At 38.2% G+C, this 25,809-nt stretch overlaps 2 protein-coding genes across 6 annotated transcripts in view; both read right to left on the bottom strand.

Moving 5' to 3' along the window:
* The window catches only part of LOC132193135 (zinc finger homeobox protein 4), a 171,578-nt gene that overhangs the window by 132,392 nt on the left and 13,377 nt on the right, over nucleotides 1-25,809 (bottom strand). For all 5 annotated transcript variants that reach the window (XM_059613550.1, XM_059613552.1, XM_059613553.1 and 2 more), the window contains one exon: nucleotides 23,350-23,409. The gene's annotated coding sequence lies outside the window, so the exon portion shown is untranslated. The remainder of the gene's footprint in view (nucleotides 1-23,349; nucleotides 23,410-25,809) is intronic.
* Nucleotides 810-2,599, bottom strand: LOC132205790 (uncharacterized). Its single transcript, XM_059635066.1, has 2 exons — nucleotides 2,290-2,599; nucleotides 810-2,101 (listed from the first exon to the last, which is right to left on the bottom strand). Exons 1-2 carry the CDS (start codon nucleotides 2,597-2,599, stop codon nucleotides 810-812), a joined length of 1,602 nt encoding a protein of 533 aa, XP_059491049.1.

The following is a 25,809-nucleotide window of genomic DNA, read 5'->3' as shown; positions in this document are numbered from 1 at the left end:
GCCCATTCTGTTTAGTGGATTGGTGCGAAAAGTGAAGACCCTTAGTTGATCCGTGCCAGCAAGAGCCACTTCTTTGGCAATATAGTGACCTTTACCAGTGTGGAACCCCTGCATTTCAATCACAACAAACGCCATTTTGCGAGAGAGGTGTTGCCTGAGAGACTGGACTTGAAGCACTGACATTTTTGTACACTTGCACGTCACCACATGTCACCTCCCACCACTTTATTCATAGATGTGAAACAATTTGTTCGCAACCTCATCAAGCAACTTGTTGTGGTCAATATCATTTTCACCTTTCAGAAGCCAGTTTAAAATATATTTTGCTGAACGTTTGGTGCACGGCGCTCTACTGTCTGTGTGAATCTCACAAGCTGGTTCGCCGGTGGTTAGAAATTCAGGGCACCACATTCTTTTTACATCCAGCACATCACGGTTTAGAACCTTGGTCAAGAAATCTGCGTTTCTTTCACCATTGGTGTACACAGCATCATATTTGATTGTGTACTTGTTGAGAACATACTCAAGGTCTATGGCCATCTGGGTCCCCTTGTTCCAGTCAATCTTTGAGTAACGAAGAAACTCACGGGCCAGGTACTTGTGTGAATACGGAAGTAACTCGTATGGTACTTCTGGTCGGAATGTTAAATGGCGAAATTCTTCATCAAGGCTGCCAGCTATAGATGCCTCCTTTGGTTGGAAGCCATCGTTGCCATCATAGAAACCAAGCAGATCCACCACAACAATACTCATCATGATTCTTGAGTAGTAGCAGGAGGAGGACAGAGGTGCGTGCAGCTTGCTCGACCTTATTTTTTGAACTGAATATGTACACTCCTGGACCTATCGATCTCGATGCAGTCAGGGAACTCTGCATAAACAATGAGGTTGACCACGCATGGGAGGGGCTTAGCAAACCCAAGCTCAAGGCGACAGCTGCCCTGATTTTCAACAGAGACGTGTGATTCGCAGCTGCTCAAGTCTCCAGTCAAATCATAGCAGTAGAGGGCGTAACCTTTGTCAAAATCTTCCCTGTCCACCTCAAAGCCATCGTCAGTCATATGAATGCCGACGCCGTAAAATGAAAATAGATAAGGTAGAATACTTTTTCCTCCTTCAAAGTTTGGCTTGTAAGGTGCAGCCCCAACCGTTTGCCCATTGACACTCAGTGCAATATAATTCATGTCAAAGTGTTCAAAGTTGAACGGGCTCTCTGTGTAGCTGCCAGAAAACGCGCTATTCTTTACCAACCCGAAAATTATTCTAGAAGGGATTCTGTTCAAAAACAAATTGTCCAAGCATTTCTGGTGCAAGCCTGAAGAAATTGTAAAATTCAACATCTCCACACGTTTGTAGTTGTAACGTGCCACCGCAGTCTCTAAAGTCTTGGCGTGTGCAACCAGGATACCAGGATTGATGTTCACTTTTCTGACGTACAAAACCGCTTCTTGAATATCAATTTGAGGTACAATTTTTGAATCTTTGCCTGTGAGAAGCACCATACTTGCTGGATTTCTAGTCAAAGTAACTCTCAAGTCAACATCATTGATCAAGTATTTGCCCACAGCAAGCATGTCACAGTGCAATTTTCCTATAACTTCAACCTCTTTGCCGCCAGTAACAAAAGATTTTCTTTTTTTGTTGGGTTCTGACGTTAAATCATTAAAAGCCCCAGCAGTGTCTTGATAAAACAAAGCACTGGTGAGGTGAGTTTTCTTTGCCGTAGCGTTAAAATTGTACAAAAGCTCAAAATAGCTTCTGTAGTGATTCATGTGATTAGAGTTTGATACGGCCATTTGATTAAACTCTAGCTTAACATCAGAAAACATGGTGTTGAGAACATTATTTTTCAGAGAAAATTCAGCAGTTGCATCCAGTTTATCACTAGTGACAGAGTCTGTAACCTTGAAGCGAACGTACAGCAGAGTTTTGTTCAAATCAAAGTAGTTTGAACCTTGACCAGGCACAAAAAACTGAATCGGACCATCTTTTGTAATGGCCTGCACTGGCTGGTAATTTTGCCAGTCTCCGCTGAGCACACTAGTTTGAATAAGTGTTGGCGCAAATATATCCAACTCTCCCACCATCAACTCCATAGCGTCTTTAGACATATTTAGAAACCAAAAATATCAGTTTTACGAATTCTTCTTGCGGTGGTAGTTTTATTTTTTGCTTTTTGTATCGCTGTTTTCTTTTTAGTTGTTGTTGACGTCTTTCTCGGACGCTTCGCTGCAGCTGAATGACTGCGGCTACGCGCTATCTTTCTTTTATACCCTAAACCCAGCATACTTTGAATTTGCGTGGATGCTTTTCCTCCTAGGTTTGTGCCCGCGGTTGTGACTCGTTCCTTGATGCTATTCTTAACATCTGCTCCGTTGAGAGTATCTCTAAGAACACCGACGCCAGTGTTAAGAAGCTCAGAACCAAGAGCAGCAGCGCCATTTTTAACGTATGGCAAAATCTTCCTGAAAAGGTTTGCGATGAACGAACCGACCCCGTTTCCTCTTTGCAATTTATACCCCTTAAAAGACCCACCAACACCGCGGCCCTCGGCCTGGGCGGCGTAGTAGTCGAGGTATCTTCCAAGTTCATTATTCATTACTAGTTTTTCTAAAAAGAAGTATCGCCGTCAACGTGCCGTGCGTAAATGATGCTTCAGCACCACCATCATCCTTTATATAGATATGCAAATATTCAATCTTCTTTTTTGCCACAGGTAGAAAAACAAGCTTGGCGAATTCCACCTTGCGACTGAAACCGTGCTTGTATCTTTGGGCATCAGTGTGAACGGTTCGCAGCACGCGACTGTGTGTGTTGTTGAAATGTTGTTCAGCAACTATATCTGTACAAACAGTCAGAGTGCTACTCAGGCCTTTTCTCAGATCAGCTTGAATGTCTGATTTCTGAACGGACGCACCGCTCAAAACTTCAGCTGAATGCGCGTGACTTCTCACAATGGAACCATAAGTGACACTTCTTGGCAGACCCAAAATATCTAGCAACGTACCATTCATTGTAAACGTACTCATGATTGACTTTTCTTCCACTTCCTTAGTGTAAAGTGTAATTTTATTTTTATTATCAATTTCACACGTCATTTTTGGAGCCATTTTTTCATTTATTTGCTCCACCAAATCTTTCTCGGTGGCGTAATATTTTGACTCGAGCATGGTAACTTGAAAACCCAAGTCCCCCAAAAATCCAATCTCCCCTGTCTCTGGATCAAGAGACGTTTTCTCCTCCACTATCCTGCATGCAGCATTGCGCATATTTAGTAATGTGCACGGCAAAATTAGTTCAAATAAAGCAACCTCCCATTGCCCTAAAAGCTCAAGTGTGCGGCCCAAATGCACTTTAAAATTTGAAGGTCTATTGCCATATTGAAATTCACAGCTAGAATCGCTGCTCACAGTGAGAAAAAACTGTTCTGAACTCATTATTTACCAAGTTCACTGGCAGAAATGTAACTATTGAATTTGTCACTGAAGCCTAGCCACTTGACCAATAACTTTTTATTTTTTCCACTTCCTTTTGAACCTAGGATTTTTTCAATTTTAAAACGAGTGTCTTTTGAAACGTCAACCTTTTGAACCTCCTCGCTATACCAAGAGCCCTCGACTGTTTCACCCTCCCAGTCCACTATCTCGTAAACGACTGGATCGTGATTTTTAATCTTCACTATTTTAAATATTTCATAATTCCAATTAGGTAGATATCCCTTGTGAAGGCGGTGTTTGGCCGCTGAAATTTTCACAAAGTCCCCTACTTTTAAATTTTTATTATTTTCACCAACATTTTTTAGTTTGCCGTAACGCCCCTCTCCTGCGTACAAAAAATCCCACACTTCCTTAATGTTGTGAGAATTAACAGCATTAGGGGCCATTCCAATCGCCGAGTGTGGGCTGTTATTGTAGGCAGTCACTATATCTTGTAGTACGTGCACATATTTTTGACTACCAGAGTGAGTAAAGTAACGATAAATCCTTTCTTTCAAAGTTCTAATGAATCTCTCCACAACAGCACACTTTGTCTCCTCATTATTTGTAACAATCTTTTTTACATTGTTCTCGGCCAGCAGTTTTTTTACTTCACTTCCAACAAATTCCTTGCCACGATCCGACCTGAACTTGAGAGGAAATTCAGATGTTTTGAAAATCTTTTTCAATGCATCAGCTACAGTGCTTGATTTCTTATTTTTAATAGCTTCGCACCATGCTTTTTTTGAGAAAACATCAATCACACATAAAATATAATTATACCCTGAATTGTGTGTGGAGACGTTTATCATGTCAGCCAAGTCTGCCTCAAAGTAAACTTTAACATTTGAAACAAGATAACGGCCTCTTTTAAATTTTCTTTTAATAGGTTTGTGCTGGGTGTACGCATCCTGACCGGTGAGCCATTTTTTAACTACATTTATTGGCAACTTTGATGCTTTTGCCAATTTGGCTACACTGCTAAAACCTGCCGGATTTGAAACATCAAAATAAATTTTGGACAAAATTTGATCAGGCGTCGGGGCCATCATATGACTCCCACTTTGTGTCACTGCGAGTAATGGGCTTTTTCTTGAGCTGTTTTCCATTAATATAGTTTTTTAATTTTTCATTGGCAATATAGCTCGCAGGAAGTTGAACGTTTTTCAACAATTCTGAAAACTCTGTCCAGCCTTTTGGCGGTACTGCCACGCGTTTTTTAAGCATGGCATCTATTAAATCTCTAGCTGCACCAATTTTTTTATTTGAAATTTTAAAAGTTCCATCGTCATCAATTTTCACTGAATTTACTCGTTCCAGTATTTTTAATATCAATTTTGCTTTTAAGTTTTTTGTTGTCGAACCCAAGTCACTCCAGCTACTACTTGGAGCAGCCTCTACTTTTATTTTGCTCTGGTCGACGGGAGGCGCCTCTTCATTTTCCTCATTGAAATCATTAATGTAAAGAGAAACATCTTTTTTAGATCTCTGTAATTTGGAAAAGTAACGCTGCAAGACTCTATCATACATAACCCATTTGTCAAACTCGCTGAGTTTTCGATCATTTAAAATACTGTTCATCTCCTCATCCATCTGATTGAACGAGCCGACGGGTGCGGGTGCTTGAGGCGTTTCAGTTTTAATTTGGTCCAACGCCTCGTGCGGCACCAAAATCATCTTTTTTCCATGCAACATTTCACGAAGTTAGTAAATCAGCCAGCACCGCAGATATAATAGGTTCCAGCAAAGGTAACAAAAAACCACCCTTTTGACGGACAAGACGTCTTTTTTTCGTTTTGAGAGAAGTTTTGTTGCAAGCAAGAGAGCGGACAATCTTTTTATGTGGAGCGAGCTTGCGCAACTGAACGGTTGATAGGGGCACGTTGCTTTTTAAAGTGTTTTGCGCGCACTCACAAATACATTTTATTAATTCGGGATTTGCATCATTTAAAATTTTTAAACGTTGTTTATTGCCTCCTTTTGCTAGCCGCCGGAGAACGGCAGCATGATCTTTCACTCTCTGACTCATGTTTAAAAATGTTCGTGAATTATTTATGCACCTCTATTTATTCAGAGATAAACTGCTGGCCAACTTTTTCGGGACGTAGCACTCATTTTTCTCTCCAGGAAAAATATCTGTTCTGAATCTGTACTCCTCGGGCGTGTTTTGTTTGAAATCACACAAAAGGTAGCCGTGCGCTCGAGAAGTTGCATCTCGAAACGCTTCAACTATAAACTTTGCATTTTCAGGATCGACCTGCCGCGCAAAATGACTTATTTGTGCTCGATCCCGTGGATTATTAAAAAACACCAGGTAATGCGAGTTCAAAGACATGTCGCGCTGCCCCTTGCCCTGATTAAAAATATTTTGAATCAAATTAAATATTGAAATGTTGCGGTGGTGCGACCCCTTTGTAAAATAATCTGATGTGTTTTTATTTGTTTGGCTCATAAGATCATCCAGCACAACTATTTTTGGGCCTGATGTTAAAGAAGTAATTTCGTCCAAATCAGGAATCCCTTCTACGAATCTCATAGGAGTTTTTATTTCATCCTGCAAACTCGAGTGCATTTTTTGTGAAATGCCATAACACCATATTATTTCTTCTATTTTTGTGTCCAGCATAACATCCAGTTTTTTTAAAAATTTTGTCACCCAAACGGTTTTACCGCAGCCGCTTGCGCCGCCGATCGTGCAATTAAATGGATGGGACCACGGAAGAGCCATTTTAATAATTAAACTTATTTCAACGAGCCACTCTCTTTTATAGCACGTACCGCGAGACCGGCCGCGCTCACTCTGTCAACCGAGAGCGCCTGCCGAGTCGTGCCCGTGACAAGAAACGCGCATTCTCTCCGCCGGCAGAGATCAGCCGCCGAGCAGACTCGCGCGCCGTTGAACGTAAATAATCAGACGACACTCTTCGGCAACCAGATTCGGCCGCCGAACGCACGCCGTCTGCCGAACACCTGCCCTAAATTCTCGCCAGGTAAAAACGCCGTGGTCAGTCGGTCGCGCTCCAACCCTTTCGACAACACTCGAAATAATTAGGCTCCACCCCCGCGCGGCCGGCCAGCCGGCCGCCCGCATCCCTCTCCAAAAAGCGTGGTGGTTATTCTCCGGTATAGTTGTTGTTTTACTTCCCTTATATACTACTGACCGGCGTGTCGGACAAAAAAGTACGAAGAAACAAAGCCGTGGAGGGGCATCTCTAATCCGCGGAGGATGTATGCTTTAATTAATTGTAATTACGGTTCGAATTAGACTTTTGTTGAGGAAAAAAAGCTCGCCGCCGATGATGATGCGAGATGAAGCGTGCAGGAGAAAAACACAAGGTCGCCGCTGCTTCTCATCAGATGCGTTTTTCCGGGGCAAAAAATTACCGCTCCGTTGCTGGAGAGACGTTGGCAAGGTGGGTTCGGTTGTTCACACCTTCGTTTATGTTCAGGCCTAGGCTTGATTGATTCGGAGTTAGGGGCCAGTTTTTTGTTGTGTGGGTTAAAAAGATTATTGTTTTAAAAGCAGAGATTCTAAAAGCGATTAAGTTATATGAAAATTAATTTTTTTAAATTGGTGCCATATTTAGGAGTGTAAAATAAAAGAAATAAAACGTCAACTAAAATAATTTTCACACTCAAAAGGAATCAAATCAGTCATAATTATTTATTTTAACAGAAATTATTTTATAAGCTACACAGGAAACTTTTGATTAGTCTAAAGATAATTATTTTCAGAATTAAGAATTTGAAAAAAAAACTCATTTTATTTCAAAATACTATTGTGGGTCGATATTGATGTTGAAATGTAAATTAACGAGTGATCAAGAACCATAAAAAATAAATATCATTTTATTGTTTAATTCTGAGTTTTTATTAGATGTTATTTTGCAGAATCCAAGGTTTGATCTTTTTCCCTTTACTTGGTGGAACAATTGGCCAAACGGCTGCGGAACAATTCCCCTGCACACACAATCTGATGAGTTACAGTTTCATTAAACAGTGACGGCGGCCGTGGTAGGAGGAAGGCTGCTGCTTTTTCTCTCTTCGCTCTTTCGATCTCTTTTTGTCAGAGGCGGCAGTGTCTGCACTCGCGCTCATGAAATACTCATCCATCAGATATGCCGCGCAGCTCGAGAGTATAATTTCTGATTTTCCACGCTACCTGTCTTTTCATCGTAAGCCCAGCAGCTATTATCTCATCTATTCACCCGGCTGTTTATTCGAGATGCTGCTCTGCGGCTACTCCGCATGTATTGTTACTATTAAATATTATTCATTAAACCCCCCGCTCATTCCTCACCACGCGGCTGGAATGAATCGAAATTCAGCACCACATCCTCTTCCACCGAATCCTTTCGGGCGCTGATATACAACAGAGGAAATTCGCAATGCATTCACAGATCAAAACGAGGTGCTCAATTCACGGTTGAAGTTTTTTTCTACAACTAATTCTCACACAATATAATGTTTAGAATCAAACAAAACAAATTTGAATACAGAGAAATATTTTAAAAACTTTTCCTGGTAAAATTCAGGAAACAATTAAAATTTGTCCCAAAACCCTTTTTGGTTTTAAAGATAAATGAATTACAAGTTTGGAATTTTTGGAATACATTTCTTAATTTTTCTCCATTCCTTTATGGTTTTTTTTTCTAGCGACGCAGTTTGACCCTATTGAAGAAATATTGCTCGATTTTACGCCAAATTTTGTCAAATTCAAATTTCCATTGTGCCGGCAGGGAGGTGAGAACTTCATATTACGCTTCTTTCATCTCGCGTAGAAACACGATGCTGGACCAGTCAAGAGGGACTCCCTGCGCTTCTTTTCTCACCTGGCCAATTCAAAAGTCTTTAAAACATTTTTCTTTTGTGGTAGTGCCAAAAGATTTGAGAGAGTGCAGTCAGTCAGTCATAGTCTCCGCTTGTCGGTACAGCTGCAGGCAAAATTCCTGCGACCAGCATATGTACCACTGGCGACTTAATGAGAGATCAAAATCTATTCAGCTATAGCGTCCCTCATACTAAAAATTTGAATTTTATTAATTAAAATACTCTAAATTGTTTTAACTTGCTGTATATCAACATTAAATTTTATCTTTAATTAAACCTGCATATTTTTATTACTAATTTGATAAAATTTCTGATTTCCACAATTTGATAAAAATAAATGATGACTAAAATTGCAAAGGGTGTAAAAATTTAAGAAATAACTCCGTTTTTTACATTGATCGCGTAAACTATCTTATTTTAAATAACGAATTTCCATAACTTTTTTTTATTTAATTATTTTATTATTTCAAGTCTTTCAGAAATTTGATCCAGCAGTTTTCTTAATTGGCACAATCGAGCGAGCACACCTGAATAATAAAATCCGTAGGGGATGTCCGGCGAAAAAATAATGAGGCTCTGCCACTCGTTTTCCTTTTCTCTTCGTCTGCTCCTTCTTTCTGCAGACCAAGATAAATAAGCACCCATTTTCGTTTGTGCGCCGCAGCATTCATCGGACCCGCGCATTAGAATATTATTATAACCAGCAGCAGCACCTGGTCCTTGTAAAATAATAAACTTTTATTTGCATAGAGAGCGGGTTCGCTCCGGCTTTAATTATTATTTTTTATACGTCTCCCGGTAATGAATAGGCCTCAAAGCAGCTCCTCTTGAGCGAGCGACGGAAAAAAGGAACTGGTATGCAAATTAGATTGTGTTTGCCGTAATAACTGACCATTGGAATTACACGTCCATAGCGTCCGCGTCAGAAACAAAACAAAAAAGAGAGAGACGACCAAGAAGACAATGCGATAAAAAACACGCGCGGCACAAATACATATTATAGAAACTAGTTTAGAACAAAGGGGCATGGCGCTGATTTTTCGCCGCTCGGCAAAAGTTATAACGGTTGGCCCGTCCACGCCAGAGCAACAACCATCTCAATATTAATGACTCGAGTTAGGTGACATTCGCGGCTAATGGATCGTGTTTCGCGGTCCTATCGCTAATAATTGCTGCTCGGGTCAAAGGCAGGGCGGTGTGCGAAATATTTAAGGACCAGGCTAAGTTGAATTATTTGCAGATAGCAGAGGAGGAAAAACGAACTAAATTCTAATCATGTTTTAAAAATTTTGTAAATTGAAGCAAAATTTGTTTTAAAAATTGCATGAATTGTGAAACAAAAGTTTTTATGAAAATATGTACCAAAAAAACTCTTGGTATTTTCAAAATTTAAAATTTTCTTCCATTTATTAAAAATAATTATTATAGTCAGTATTCTAAATTTTTTTGTAAATTTAAAAATAAATAATTAAAAGAAATTAAAATAATTACAACAGGCATTACTTAACGGGATGACGACGTGAAACAAAGCAAATTCTTTTCATCGGCGCGTTATAAAATCAACAGGGAATTCCTGCACGCTGCGATCTATACATTCGTATTAAATATACAGTTTGACCCCGGCGAGAAAATAAAACTCTCTGATACAGAGCGCATAATTAATTATCGTCTCGTTTATGCCGGGGCAGCTAGGGCGATGATGAATCTGGAAATTAAAACAACTGGCCGAGACAATGCTGGAATGCGAGGCATGCGAGCCGCCGAGCTTGTTAATATTTCTGGCTGCATCATTAATCATTTGATCACTCGAGACCCATTGTGCCGAGTATGAGCGAGAGACTGTCAAGAGAGTTGGTTTACTGCCGTGCAGACTATGAAGAGAATTATTAGAATACAACACTCTTACTCTTGCAATTGGACACTGCAAAAAAAAATCCTCGTCAGAAATTTAATTTAAAAACCTAATTTAATAAAATCAAAAATTATTAGGAATTTATAAATGTATATCCAAGATAATCCAAAATCTAAAAATTTTCAAATTTACATATAATTTGAAACATTTCACAACAACCAAATAATTTGAAATGTTAATAAATCAAACTAAAGAGACCCTTTAGTTCAAGAGTAAATATCATAAGTACATATTCACGCGGCACCATTTATGCTTCTCTATTGACATTCAAACTGCTCTCCCTCTTGGTCTACTTAAATTATGCAACAATAATTCAGCACCGTTCAAAGAGGTCCTCGAAATCTAACGCGAGCAAGCATTCACTGAGGTAATTTCAAGACGCGCCAGGTTGTTATTATTCATTCACTTCATTCAACCTGCGCGCCATTTGGTATGCACATTGTTTAGCTGCCCAACAATGAAGACAATTACTCCGAACCCACTCATATTTCCCATGGTTCCGAAGACTGCTGCCGCGACGAATAAATCATAAGGTGCGAGAATGAAGCCATTACACCAAAGAGGATAATGTTTCTCCGCAACCTAACCTCTGCCCCTTTCGGTAAACAAGATCAAAACCAGATCTCCAAAAATTGGTCCGGAAACAATTTTGTTAAAAACTTTTTTGCTCTGTTTTACTGAATTTTCATTTCTTTATAGAATTAATTCTTCTTGTGGAGGAAAAGCTTTCAATGCTGATTAGGTTAATATTTGTGAGATGGAAAAAAGCCGTTCTTCCTTTTGTTCGTTTGGAGTGGTTCGGCTTTTCTCGCATCGACTAAACGTAAAACCCATCAAGCAAAATCCCAATTTATGGTCAATTTTTTAATGGCCGTCCCATTTTGTCAAAACGCTTTTGACAGGCAGTAAATTCTGCGTTAATTTTCGTCCTGGCAAACAAAAGAGGAGCAGCGCGCCGAGGCGAATTCACGCTTTAATTTTTAGTGCCGCTACGTTGAAAGGTATGAAATTCCTGAGTTATGACATCACCGCCGGAGACAATGGCATCGCGAATGTACGGCCGAAAATAATAACATTAGAGACATTAATTTTCGTAGCGAAAAGCGCGGCAGCAGCTCCTTTTTAATTCTTTTGCCTCGGCGCGGAGCCTGCTGGCTGCTGCTGGACGCAAACAAAACACGCCGGACAAAAAATATATCGCCGTACGTCTCATATAAATAAATGTGAAATATAAAAAAATAAAAATAAAAAGGAAAGGGCAGAGAGATATGCCTTGGTGGATGTTGTTATGAGCATTATGCTCATCGCATTGTCCTCTGAGCGATAATAAAACACGACTCTTAAGTCAAGGCCAGATCAAAATTTTTTAACAACTCACGCTTCGGTCTCGGCCGAGTTCATTTCGTCCGAATATTTTCTTTGAACATAAAATTCGTTATTGCAAGAAAAGATTATATCATTAATTTGCGGAATTTTTATTTGCAGTTAAAAGAGAGTTACTGCGATGGCAAAAAAATTTATTAATTAATTTTTAAATTAAATTAAAAAATTTTTATTTTAATTTAAAAATTCAATGCATACTTCAGATAATGGATGGAGAACACGGAATTAATTTGTATTTTTGGCTAAATTTCTTTCATGTTTCAAAAATTTGCAATTCAATCAAAATTTGCAGTCTTTTTCACTTACTCTAGTTTAAAATTGGCTCAAAATATCAATTCAAACTTGAAAAAAAAATTATATTACATTCACCTCACTTCATTGGTTATAATTCTTCAAATTATGATAAATATATGCTTTTTTGTATAAAATTAACACTATGTGTTGGATAGTTTTAGAAGACGATAGAAATATTGACCAACTTACTTTCTCCATTTTGGAATTATTCAATTTCTTACTTAGAACAGCGGGTATTGTTCTATTTTATTTTTTAACCTTTATTTTTCTTGCCTTAGTTTTCATACCTTTTTGCAAAGAGGGCAAACCCCTTACATAAAGCCATTTTAAATGAGCTGAAATGACGAAAATGGCAAATTATGCGCAGCGAGCGGAGCTCATTGGAGCTGCTAAGTGAATTTTTCGCCGCTGCAGAACAATATGGGTGGACTGGCGGCGAAACCAGTTTGCAGCCGCGCACGGCATACCTCTTGCTTGCTTTATTCCTGCACGTAAATATGGTCACGGCCCATGGCTCTTTTTCACAATAGAGGATGTAAAAAGCTCGGATACATTTTTCATGCCCAATCCGGGCATTATGGAAGCCTTTTAATAACTCTGCTGATGCGAATTTTTATATGCTCGCCGGCAGAGACGCGCGGCGGCTCAAGATCACATTCAATTATCCTCAAGTCGGATCGACGCAGACACTTTTATGGATCGGGTTCGAGGCGCAAAATTTCGAAGCGAGCGAAACTTGATCACAGTCTGTTCAGATATGTATCTTAAACAGGAAAAAATGAGCAAGATTTTTTTCTTATAATGCTGGATTTTAAGGAAGATGGCTTTTCGGTTAAGTGCTGCACGTAAACAAAGGTGTTAATTAATTAGCGGGGACTTGTAAATAGACAATGAGGGTGGCACTCTCGAAAACAACACTCGGCCACTCCTTTTGGGCCACCCACGGTTGCTATAATAACAATTAACTGCTGAGAATTCCAACCAAACATGTAACTCCATAAAAATGAATAAAAAGTAGTCGCCTATTCAGTGCTTTAGAATTAAAGATAAAGCTTTGTGGATCTTAAAATTTTATTGATATAATGAAAATATATTTCATAAAGAAGACACTGCAAATGGAAAAAATACCACAAATTAGATTATCATTGAATAAAATAATTTAATTTTTGGTGATGTTTAGAAGGATTATATTAACTTATTAACGACAACAAAAGGGAAATTTTAATCATTTTTTGCAAATATTCTGAAAAACGTGTAAATGCGTGCAAAGAAATATTAAACTCTGTTTCGGAAACATTTTGTTCAAAAATGATCAAATTAACAATATTTTATGGCTCAAATTAACAATAGTTTCAATATTAAAAGAAATTTAAAAGAGAAATAGAATTGAAGAGCTTTCCACTAAATTAAGAAATTTAATTTGCAAATATTTTATTCTTACAATATTAATTTTATAATAAAATAAAATAATTTCATTCTTTCAGTTCAAATAAACAGAAGTTGATTATAAGGTTAGTCAGTTTTGTGTAAATATGACAAAGCGTTGCATAATTTTAGCAATTTTCATTGTTCCTCTTTGAAAAATTTAATTTTTTTTATCTTTGCAGTTTCTTCAACTGGTCCATGAATTTTTTGCGAGTCTCATCTTTTATACTTTTTGTTTTGGCCGCCGATGTCAACGCAAGGGTCATGAGAAAGTGAAGAATCGCAGTTTACCATCGGCCGGCACAGAAAAAACGCCACAACAATGCAAACTCATCTGCACCAGGATGTAATGGGTATATGTGTTGTGCCCGGCTGGCTGAAATATGCAAATCAACATGACCAGGAGCAAAAGAACAAACACAAAATAATGCAACAAACAGCGGCGCGCAGCTCCTTTTCATTTTCTTTCTCTCGTGTTCATTATTATTTGGAAGGAAGTGGACTCGCTGGCTGGCTGCTTTTGACTGACTGCTGCTGATTGTAAAAAGCTTTTCACCGGGCAGTTTTTCTTTTTTGTCAACCGGTTCTAATTGTTGGCGCGCAGAAAAAACAATCAGCAGCAGCGGCAGACTCATTTGTTGTGCCAAAGAAGAAGAGAGGAAAAGGGGTGAGTGAGTTGGTTGGCTCTTCTTTCGCTGCCTTGGGTGCTGCTTTGCTTTCCGAAAGAGAAATATAGAGACTGGCAAAACCTACACATTATTCATTCTTCCAAGCAAATCGCTGCTTTTATGTGCGCACCCGCTTTTTGTTTCACCACCAGCCAGACATACGAAGTTACACAGGCACTGAGGGGAGGAAAAGAAGTGTCGCAATGCCACACAGAGGCCACACTGACAGTCAAGATTGCGAATTTAATGAAGAATTTTTTATTTGTTCACTTATTTTGCAAAAAGAAAAAAATGCATTTCAATAACAAAAATTAAATATTCTTGCACTATTCGAAAAAATTAATTAATATTTTAATTTTTCTCATTTTAGTATTGTTTTTCTTTTATCAAATAACAAAGCATCATGAAATTTTTTCTAATCTAAAAATAATAATTTTCAATAATTCAGCCAAGAATATAGAAAAGAACTTAATAATAAACGTTAAAAAAATCATAAAACTTTTAAATAAATCTTTTTTAGGTAAATCTCTCTATTTGATTGAAATTCATAAAGGACAATTTCCAGTAAAATCCGGCAGTTTGTATCTTTTAAACTAAATAGATAGGAAATCAATAAACTCCCAAAAATTTAAAAAAAAAAATGTTATAAAAATTAATTTGAGCTTTCTTTGTTTGAATTTTCTTTATTTTTACTTTCTATACAAGCCGGTTTTTCATAAAAAGGAAATGAAAATTTAATAAATCAAACCAAATGATATAATTTTATTAATTTTATTAGAAGATCAAGAATTTATCGGAATTGATATTTTTGCAAAGCAATTTGAGACATCATGCATTCAACAGGCAAAAAACATCGGCATGAGCGCCCATTAAAGTTAAAGTGGGCTCCTCTGACATAGAAGCCTATGACATTGGCCGGCCAACCGGGTGCTTAATTTATTAAATAAATAATGGTGGAAAAACACACGCCCGCGCGTCTCTCTCACTGTATTGGCGCGTAATTATCAAAGGTGTGGAGGCCAACGGCAATTGCAGTGCATGTTTCTAAACGCGATAATAAATTTCCGGTCACAGTCACGGCGACCAAATTGGCTGCCAATAAAAATAAGCGAGCCTCCTCGCAGGAGCTGCTGCCGTTCGACTCTTTTGCGTTTATGTGTGGACGAGAGAGAGAAAGAGGCCTATGTGTATAAGAAGAAGTATGGAACGTACAAGTACATAAACACAAGCGGCTATTTACTCCAGCAACATATATACTCCTCGCATAAGACATGAATGAGTTGGGCAGCCACAGAGAGTGAATGGAGAACTTGAATGAGGTGCAGGGAATGTCTGCCGAGTTACAAGTACCTGCGGAACTTTTACAGCGCACCCACTGTCTGGTACAAGCAAGCAACGAGAGACACGACGACGGAATGAGCGAGGCAAAAAGCGAACTGGTCAGACAAATATTTAACGAATTAGGTTGAAATTGATACAATTTTACAAAATTACTGTCTAAAATTTAGATGTAAAAAAAAATTAAAATTATCAATAAAGATTTTTTGTAAAAAAATGAGTAAGGCAAAAAAGCGAACAGGCCAGAAACAAATTTGATTGAACAGATACTGTCTAAAATTGTACTTTTTCACACAAAATATATAAAAAAAAATAAAAAATATTGGCAAAAAAATAAGCAGGTCAGACAAAAATTAACAATAAGATAATTGGTAGAAATAGATCTTAAAATTGTAATTTGTATACTTTTTGGGAAAACTTCCTTAAAAAAATTGGAGATGGAATTGTATTTAGGAAGATTATTTATTAATTAGATAGCTAGAGAACTATTTATTTGGCTGCACTGTTTTTGCGTGCGTCTTTTCCGTCAGACATGAAAAATAGAGGCAGAACTTTCGGCGCTGCTGTGGCTAGTTTTTCCCAGGGCAAACTTTGTCTAATTAAAGTAATTGCATGGCAAGAAGCACGGGAAAGTGGCAATTTTCCCAGCAGGGGCAACTTTGGTGGCGAGTTGCCTAAGAAAATAATTGCGTGCCGCACTAATTAACAACGGGCCGCTGGAATTCTTTCTTGGCTCGGACTTTTCTCCTACTTTTTTTTTTCTTCCCCGACCACCCCATCAGCGAGCGCCGGGCGAAGGCCGGCAGCAGTTTAATTTCTCCAAGGCAGCACCCTCTCTTCTTATTACGGCCAGAGTCCATTTAGATTAGGAAAAAATGAGAGCGAGTGTGTGTGTGTGTGTGTGCTCTATAGTTAGTCGAACACTACCAACACACACACCAGCCGGCTGCCCATTCCAGCACTCCTCCTCTTTCTTATTTCCGCGCCGGGCGCAAAAATAAAAGTAAATGGCGCTGTTAGCCGAAAACTAATTAGTGCGGGTAAAAAGTGCACGAGCAGGATTTTTAATGGCCCGGGCACTGGATAAAAATTCATTGCGAGAAATCCTGTGCCGTTCTGGCTCAAGACGCACCGCACTTAAAACGCCGCCACTCGATTCGGCACCAAAACCAGGTCGATTGTGGAAAATTGGTTGCTTTAGCTCCGCTAATTTATTATTTCATCAACGTTTCACGGAGATGAAAAATTTTCATTTATTTCAAACCATTTCTAGTATCTTCGGAGTCATTCTTTATATTACTTCGATAAAAAAAAATTGTAATCACTTATTGGAAAATATTAAAAAAAATTATTGTAACCAAAAATTGATTTAGTGCAGAAAGATTGTTTTAATTTTAAAATAAAATTAAAACAGCAGAAAATCTTAATTATTTACATTAGAAATAATTATTTTTTTCATTGATTTATAAATTTTATAACCCACAAAAATGTTGTTTAGTGCATTGATGTAGAGGGAGAGTTTAAATTTACCCTGCAAGTTCTCCAGTAAAAATGCATAATCTGCCAATTAATATTCTACACGTAACTTTTTTATCCCCCCGACCATGAAGTTGATTTCTTTTTCCATCCCTCTCCAACCTTCGTCTAAACTTATTAAAAGAAATCGAGTCTGCTTGAAAACGATTCAAATGCGACTTTTGATTACCCAAGGAAAGGGGCCTTGATTAGAATCGGCCAGATTTCCGCAACCAGTTCCTCTCTTCTTTTCTCTACTCGCTTTCCTCCGCTTTGATGGCACGAATTAAAAGGGGCGGATAATAAATCCATACTTGTCGTGCGATGGAAAAACGGACGTGTTAATTGCTTTTCTCGCCTCGCACCGACACTCTCTCGTCTTTTCATTAACACGGCAAATGGCGCGAAAATAACTTGGCTCGAATTAAAAAAGACGACGAGAAAAAGAGAAGGAAGGAGGAGGCAAAAATAATATAAAAAAGCAGTGCAAATAGACGCTCTGCTTTTTTTAATCATCCGGCAGAAAAATTCCGTTCGCTCCGAGCTGTATAATTTTAATTCGCGCACCACTTGGCGTTTCTTTTATATAATATATTGTTTGCCTTCGCCTGCGCTGATACTGTCCGCACCACACAAAAGTTCTTATACGTTCCTCCTCTCTCCGTAATGCTATTAAGGCCCGAGAGCAGGGGTAAAACCATAACTTTATTTCTTCTTATCTAATTACTCTTGGCAATGTACACCAAGCGTCGCCGCAACCGCCCGCCGACGCCGCAGTCTTTGTAAATGACGAGAAAATTTCATCAACAAAAATTAATCGCGGGCGGCCAGGGGTTGGAACGAGGCCCATTTCTTTCTTCGAGAAGGGGGATGCAGCAGATTTTATCTCCAGCGCGCAGACCGACCGAAAGACCGAGAGAGAGAAAACGAGCAACGGCAGAATTAATTAATCAGAAATGACCCTCGTGCCGCTGCTCTGCTCTCTATGAGAGAGCATTGTCTTTCCTCAGCACATATCTGCAGAATGGCCCGCGGCGGGAAAATGTTTTTCTCGTGTGTGTGCTGTGCTTTCCGAACTTGTATAATATTGCCGAAGGAGGTTCTGCTTCTTATTAACAGATGAGTTCAGATAAGAGCAGCAGCGATGCCAAAACTACACTCTCCTTAATTCTGACCCCATTAGAATAACCCTAAAAGGCTGTACAAAACGACATAACAAAAATTTGTCAAAGAGTTCATTATGAGTAATTGTATAAATTATAAAATATTGAGTTAAAATTTTTATTAATAAAGATGCTTTAAAAATTAAAATACTTGATTTCTTATAGGAAATCTTATAGAATCCGGGTTTTTCAACTTAGAAATAAATGTTTCGGTTTTATAAAGTATAACTTATTTGAAATTCTTAATGTCGGCAAATGAATGATAACAATAATATAAATTAATTAATAGTTAATAACTTTTTCGACTTATGATAAATTTGGATTTTCAAAATTATTAATCCTTGATTATTTTAATACAAGTTAAAAATTTAAAAATTCTCATTAAATATATTAATATTTTCAGAAAATTCAGTTGTCAATCATTTTATACCAAATTTTTAAAAACAAATACAATTCTAAATTTAACCTGTAATAGATAATTTTCAATTTAAGTCAAAACGTCTTGAATTTCATATTAGTTCTTGACAATGCCGTGTCCTTCTCCAGTATGGACGACAAAAGTGCTGGGCTAGGCTAATTAATTACGTGCGTAATTCAGTGTGCGGGGGAGCGACAGTCAGTCGATGGCATTTCCTCCGACGAGCGCGGTATAAAAAATGGCCCATATCACCGGGTGGTTTCTTTTCTTCCTTTTCACCGACAAAGTGGGTGCTTTTCCACTCGAAAGCTGCTGGACGTGTATCAGCTGCGCGCAAAATAAATTCACACACAACAACAAACAGCCATAAAGCGGATTTTTTATTCATTCCGTGCTTTCGGGCATTCGCCGGCGGCGGGCGCTCATTACGCCGCGAATATTTCACGTGCAGCCCCCTGAGCTCGTTTGTTTCTTAATAAATTAATACAAATTGCCTCGGCGTATATAATACACAATGCGCTAGAAAAAAAGAGACTGCTGTGCTCGCTGCGTGGCGCGTTTTCTTATTATTTTTCACGAAAATTACTTCTGATAACAATGGATGATTAAGTGCGCCGGCCAGCATAAATGTGTACCATGGGCGTAAAGTGCCCGAGAGTGAGTGAAAAGAGTAGCGTCGGGGCTATTCAAAACAGGCCGTTTACCTAATTTGTTCGCTGAAAACAATCCGTTGCTTGAGTAATTGGCTCATTTTGTTGCTTTTTGACCCGTTTAGCCTATTCATAATAGAAAAGAGGAGAAATAATTGTGATTGCACTCACTGTGTGGAAACTTTCATGTCAGTGAGATTTTTTTTTCTTTTTGTTTAGAACAAAACAGAAGGAATTACAGATCAGGAAAAAAATCGAAATAAGATGGTTACTTTAGTATTACCTGACAATTGCAAGAATAAAATTAATTCCTTTGTTGTTTTTCAATTTTAAATAAATTATCAAATAAATAATCATACAATTACTTTTGTAGATAAATATTTTTTTAATGAATGAAGTTACAAAATTATTAATTAATTAATTAGACTGGAAAATTTTCTTTCCTATAAATTGTTATACACAGTTTTTCCTTTTTCACTGTTTTTGCAGATGGTTCAAAATTAATAAAACATTGTAGAAAATAAATCTAACCTACTCTGGCATTTCTTACTCTTTTTCTTAATCAATATAATGCTATATGAAAGTGAAAAGCTTATGTTTGATAGCCCTCTGGCGTGTAAAAAATAATACAAACTGGGGTGCTGGTGTTTTCTCCACTTTTTAGAGGCACTCCTCGACCCGTGTTTGATAAATGAGCGACACGTTTTCAGCTTTTCGAGTTGTTTTTCTTTCCATTCTCTTTTATTCTGGCGTGATAATAAAAAGCCCGGGGTTATTATAATGCGATAAAGAATAAATAATCGTTTCGTATATTGATTAGCAGTTTTTAGCATGTAAGCGCCTTCAACACATTGTGTGTCTGTTTTCCGGCGTCAAGCACAAGGCGATTCTTATTTTAATTTTTTTCTCCATCATTTCGGTGCCGCGGCGGCTTTGCCGTTGTTGTTATGTGTGTATTGATTAATAATATCAGGTGGAATGAAAATGAACTGCCTTTTCCATTCTTTCTTTATTTCTCTTTCTTGCTTCTCGGCAATAATAATAAATAAAATGGATCCAGGCACAAGTTCCCTCCGACTTGTATATTTATAATATCCATTTTTTTAGAAACGGCGTTTTGTAGCTGGCCGAGCAAAAAATTTCACCTCTACTCTCGCAATTACGCAAAGTCTGGTGGCAAAAAGTCCGTTTCCTTTCATACCCTTGTCAGTCTCTTTTTCCTTCTACAAAGAAACTATACATTTTATCAGAAAATATAAATTGAAAATCACGGATTTGCACACATGGGCGTTCAAGGGGCCAAAGTTTGGAAATTCTTTCTTGTGTCTGACTCACCCCGCTGGAAGTGACGCCAACTCTTAAGGGAAAAACAGCTAGCGAAAGAAGAAGGGGAAAAGTTTGGCAGTCGGACTCATTAAAGCGTTGCCGGTCATCTTCATCAAAGATAACCCTTGTGTTTGTCTCTCTCATTTTCTCCCTCGCCCGACCAATACTTAAAACGCAGGCCCTAATTTTGTTTGCCCGCCGCTGCCCATATTCCAGTGTCCATTAAAACTTTTCCTTCTTTATCTTTACGAGCCGAGAGAGAAGTGCAGGCTCATCAAGCTCCTCTGACTCTGGCTGGCTTATTTTTAATTGCGAAGACCGCTAATTGAAGTAATTAACCTGATGCTTGCCGCATTACAAAAAATATTAGCCCGGTCGTAACTCGCGGCTGCGGATGATGATTTTTTAATGAAATCCCGCTCGGTGGTCGCTGCCTCGTGTTTTTAATTTTTTTATGTACTTTTTCCAGTCGTAAATTGAGGCATGGTGCATGAGAGAGCAGCTAATTACGGATTATTAAATCAGACGGTAATTAAAACGGCCGCCTAATGAGTTGCTTTGCTGCGCCGGTGAAATTAATTTCTAATTCGCCACCAGCGGGAGGCCACGGCTCGATTTAATTACCTCCACTGCGGTTGCCTAATTAAGTGTTATTAAAATCAACTGACGTCGTTTTTTTAATGTTTTTACTCGTGAAAACGGAGGAAATGGGATACTTTTTGCCAGGTCCTAAGCGTAATTTGATGAAGGAATCGAGAAGAATTTTTATGTGCATTACGTGAAACGCTTAAAACATTTTGTAAAGTAGTAAAATGAATTTGAAGGCAGCATTTTTGTCAAAGCAAAAATAGGACATTGCTAAAAATTTCTTAAAAACAAAATTGTTTGTAAAAATTATGAAAGCGTATAGACACAATTATTTTTCTTTGTCATTTGTTCAAAAAATGTTAAGTAGGCAAAATTTTTAGACATACAATAACTTAGGTGCCTACTTTTTTAAGTTCTTAATAGGCGCTCTAAAACACTATATACAGTTTACCATCTTTTATCAAATATGTAAATGGCATGCTTGGTAAACATAATTTTTAGAATTTTACGTTCCTGGAAGAAAAATTTAAACGTAAAAAAGATAAGATAGAAATTAGATAAAAAATATTTAAATAGGAAATAATTTACTCCAAAATCAATTCTATATTATTTTTTGTTATAGACATTTTAATGAACTGAATAGAAAAATTCAGAACATAAAAAATAACACCGATTTTGGCGTTTTTTTTTAAGGGAATAAGCCTGCTCTTGAAAGAGTTTTGCGGTGAAAAGAAGCGGCGGAATGAACGCGGGCGTTGGTGCGCGCGATAAAATCAATCACCTCCCGCACTAATTTAGCGGCGATAATTTTTTGCCGAGCATTAAAAAGGGCCCCGGCGGGCGTGACGTCACCCTGTCCATGGTGGTGGTGGTGGTGGTGCGGTGGCGTAAAATATAGCCCGCTGTGTGTCTGTGCGTGCGTTCATCGTCGTCTTATGAGGTAAGCCACTAATGAGAAATCTCCCTGATTGCTTTTCTCGCCCGCCGTCTTCTTGGACGCTCTGCTTCTTCTCGCTTTTTCCCCTACTTCCCCGTTTTAATATCCAGCATTGTGTCTATGTGTGTGTACCCTTATCTTATTACATTACCACCAAGATTACACCCTCGCTGCGGCCCACCCCTTGCCTGCTCCTTCTTCTTCTTCTGCACACATTCAAGCAAGCAAAAGAGAGTGGAGGAGGAAAGGCAACAATAAAAATTAACCAACATATTTTACAAAAAAAAAGCGCAGAGCTCCTCCCTTTTCTTTTCTTATCTTGCGGCCGCTCTTCTTCTTCTTCGTGCCCAACATGTTTAATTAAAGCGGTGGCGAGCAAGAGAGCAAGCAGGGCTGCTGACGCTTTATGACAATGCGGGGCAAAATGCAAAAGTTTAATTCTGCTCGGCGCCGGCGTTTTTATGGTTCGCACACTGCTTTCTTTTGGCTTTCATAAACACTGCTGCGCCCAAACAGCAGCGGAATGTCCGCAGCGTGAAATTAAATCAGCTAATGAGCTACAGAAAAAATGTCGTAAAAAAAGAATGTCTCTGCATTAAAATATTATGTAATGAAAAAATCTTCTTTCAAACACTAATGAAACTAGAATTCATGCAATTTTAATTTAGCTGCATTTGAACGAAGGATTAGTTTTTTTTTTTATAATTTTAAGAAATCCAAGAATTTCAATTTGCTTCATGATTTGTTTAATTTTATCCCCATATTTTTGCGTAATTTAGATGATTCTCTTATAATATTTTTATTTTATCTGTTAATTTCAAATTTCAGGCTATTTTTTTAATTTGTATTTTTTTTTTAATATTCCGAGGTTATTTAATTTTTAGTCAGTTTATTGATTTGTTCATTGAATTTATGTAAGGTCCAGCCTAAATGAGGGTTCCTTTTCGCTGGACGAAATTGATTGGACGCGGTGTGATTAATTTGCCAACGTGCGGCGACCGGAACGTTTGTTGTTTTTCCTCTCTTGGGGACGCCGGCCGACGGCGTTTGACTTTGGGTGCTGTGTGCAGTTTAATTACTCCGTTGACATGGTCTCGCACAGCACCACCGACGCGCAAAGAACAAAATTTACGACGGATTAAGAAGGAAATCCATAGTAGAGGGCCATCGCAGGCTAGGTGTATCTCGCTCGGCTGAGGCAAGGAAGGAAGCGACGAGGGCCATTAAAAGTGGAGCGCGGCAAAAAGAAAAGCGCAAGGAGATAGCACGAAGCCGCCCCGTGCTTATCTCGAATGCAGTCTTTAATTAATCACCGAAAACAACACTGGAACCGTGGAATCTACTTGTGTCAGTTGGGTGACCGCCCGAAAGTTAATTAAAAAATTTCGCAAAGAATATTGGGAAAAAAAATGAGGATTGTACTCACCAATTTGTTAGTAGAAGGCACGTGGAAGGCGAGAAAATCTACGGGCATCTTGTCAGCAATCTAGAAAAAAATTGACACAAAATATTGAAAATAAATCCTGAAAATATTATTGAATAAAAAAATAAATTTTAATAAAAAAGATCCAAGAATTTACTACAAAGTTAATAATTACACAGTTTTATTGGGATAAAAGGATGATTATTCTAAAATAATAATGATTGATACTGGCACAAGAAAAAAATTTCCATTTTGAACCATTCGGAACAGTTTAAAATTAATTCCAAGCACTGTGTTTCATAAAACAAATTGATTTATAGTTCATTTTTAGCAAAAAAGTAATTTTTATTACTGAATACATGATAATATTTTGCTAATCTGGAACATTAAATATTCATTCATGAGCCGAACATCAGGAGTGAATGTTTTTGTTGAAATAAATTATTTATAGTTTAAATTTGCGGAGAGACCAAATCAAACATGATATCATTTTTGATGCCTTTTGGTTTCTTGGCTACCGTTTCGGTCTATGGGAAAACGAGCATCAGCGAGGCACCTTGCTTACTCATAGTCAGATCTCCAAGTGCGATACAGAAAGCGGCCAAAAACTGTCGGTCTCACACAGAAAAAAGGGCTTGTGGCGCGTTTAATTAAAATGCGCAGACAGCACGCGGGCCTCAATAAAAAAGTTAAGCATCGCGAGATGCACTTTCCGGGAATCGGCGCATTTTCTTGTAAAGTAGTTAAATTAGCTCGTTGCCATTACTGTCAGGTATTTCCAGCAGGCCTGGCTGCCGCTTTATCTGCGCGCAAGTGTGTGTTTTATCAAGTCTGCATCATTATTCACAGCGTCGGGGCAGAAATCTCGAGGACGCGACACTCCTCCTCCTCCTCCTCGGCTGCTTGTTTTCACGTGTTTTATTGTCGGTGCAGCACGTCCCAGTTACAAAATGAAATTATCTCTCGAGGGTGCGACTTTGCATTAAAAAAATAATAATAAAGAAAGAAAGAAACAGAATGCGTTCATTGGTTCACAGTCGGGCCGATTTTGTTCCCACGATTGCGTCCGGTGGGAGTTTTACATGATTGGGTGCGATAAGGTCACGACGACGGCTGCCCAGGTTAATTACCGTCCTTTAAGTGAACCGTGAAATTTCCTCAAATATTATGAGACCAAGATTGGTTTTTTCTTCTTTACCGAGCATAATAATAGCAAATAAACCAAACATCACTAATTGTAAATGGGACAAAACTAAATGTCAGTCATAATAAATGTATTATATTTCTTATTGTTTCTTATCAAATTCAAAATCATTAAATCAATCGGTGGTCATGAAATAAACGACATAATATTATGTTCAATAAATGATTATTAAAAATGATTTATTAAACTTTGGTTAATTTGCATGGAATTGTAACCTTTAAAATTATTTTGTTTAAAAGATTTTTAACCACAAGTAGATTATACTTACATTGTTAAAAACAAATATTAAATAAATTAAGAAAAAAATAATATTTTATTATATAATAATTTTTCTTTACAACTTAAACAAAATAATTATACGAATATTAAATGCTTGCGTAAAAGATTAAAATCAATAATATTATTTTTGAGAAACATGTAAACTCTTTCAATCAATTTTATTTAGTGCTGAAGTCAATTCAGTGTTTGCCAATAAAACGGCCGCAGTGTTTTAAGTTACGTAGCCTCAATTTCGCATGTAGTGCTTTATTTCACACATATATACCTCTAAATATACTCGGCGTGCTATATCAGCTCCGCACAGGGCCGGCTTGAAACAAATGCGTCTGCTTAGCGAATCGTGACATATTCGTGATTTTAATCGCTGCGAACGGTCCAGGCTCTCTCTTTCTTTCTTGGCTATCCCCCATAAAAACAAGAATAAAAATCTACACGCGCGTACATTTATTCGGCCGGCCTGTTTCTGCGAGTGCTTGTAAATTTGCCGGTCCCACGTACGTTCCTTCCGCGTACTGGGTCGGTCGACTCCCTCTTGAAACCTCAAGAAAGATTTAAATTTGTCGCTTTGATTATATGCTAATTAATTGGAAAGAGGCGAAACGAACAAATTGGCCCCGAGAGCGCGAATCAAGATTGAATTATAATCATTTTAATTGAAAAAAGAAGGACTCTGGGATGAATGTGTTGGTTTCGAGAACAATGACCGGAGCGAACACATTCATCACCCTGATTGATCATTTCTCCCGCGACTCGATAAGTCTCCGCCGCCTTTTCGTTTTGCAAATTGCTGGAGAGAAAAGATCCGTTTCGCGAGGAGCCCCGGCTCGATATCTGAGGCAACAAATATCCCTTTTATATTGTCTCCGAAGCCGAGAGAGGTAAACTGAATGAAAACAAGGGACATTCTGCACGCGGCGTGGGTGGAGGGACACCACTTTAAAGCCATAATTTATCGGTGTGTACCGGTAATTAGGAATCGC

The sequence above is a fragment of the Neocloeon triangulifer genome, unplaced genomic scaffold (assembly GCF_031216515.1).
Source record: "Neocloeon triangulifer isolate White Clay Creek 2 clone unplaced genomic scaffold, ASM3121651v1 ptg000003l, whole genome shotgun sequence".
In the NCBI taxonomy this organism is placed as follows: Eukaryota; Metazoa; Arthropoda; class Insecta; order Ephemeroptera; family Baetidae; genus Neocloeon; species Neocloeon triangulifer.
The sequence above is the reverse complement of the archived record's forward strand: the minus strand, read 5'-3'. Positions and strand labels throughout refer to the sequence as shown.

Bases quoted from the DNA above. Each gene is read 5' to 3' on its own strand.
- LOC132205790 (XM_059635066.1), bottom strand. From the start codon at position 2,599: ATGAATAATGAACTTGGAAGATACCTCGACTACTACGCCGCCCAGGCC. The intron at 2,102-2,289 runs GTATGCTGGGTT...ATATGTCTAAAG, and splicing joins AGCATCCACGCAAATTCAAA to ACGCTATGGAGTTGATGGTG.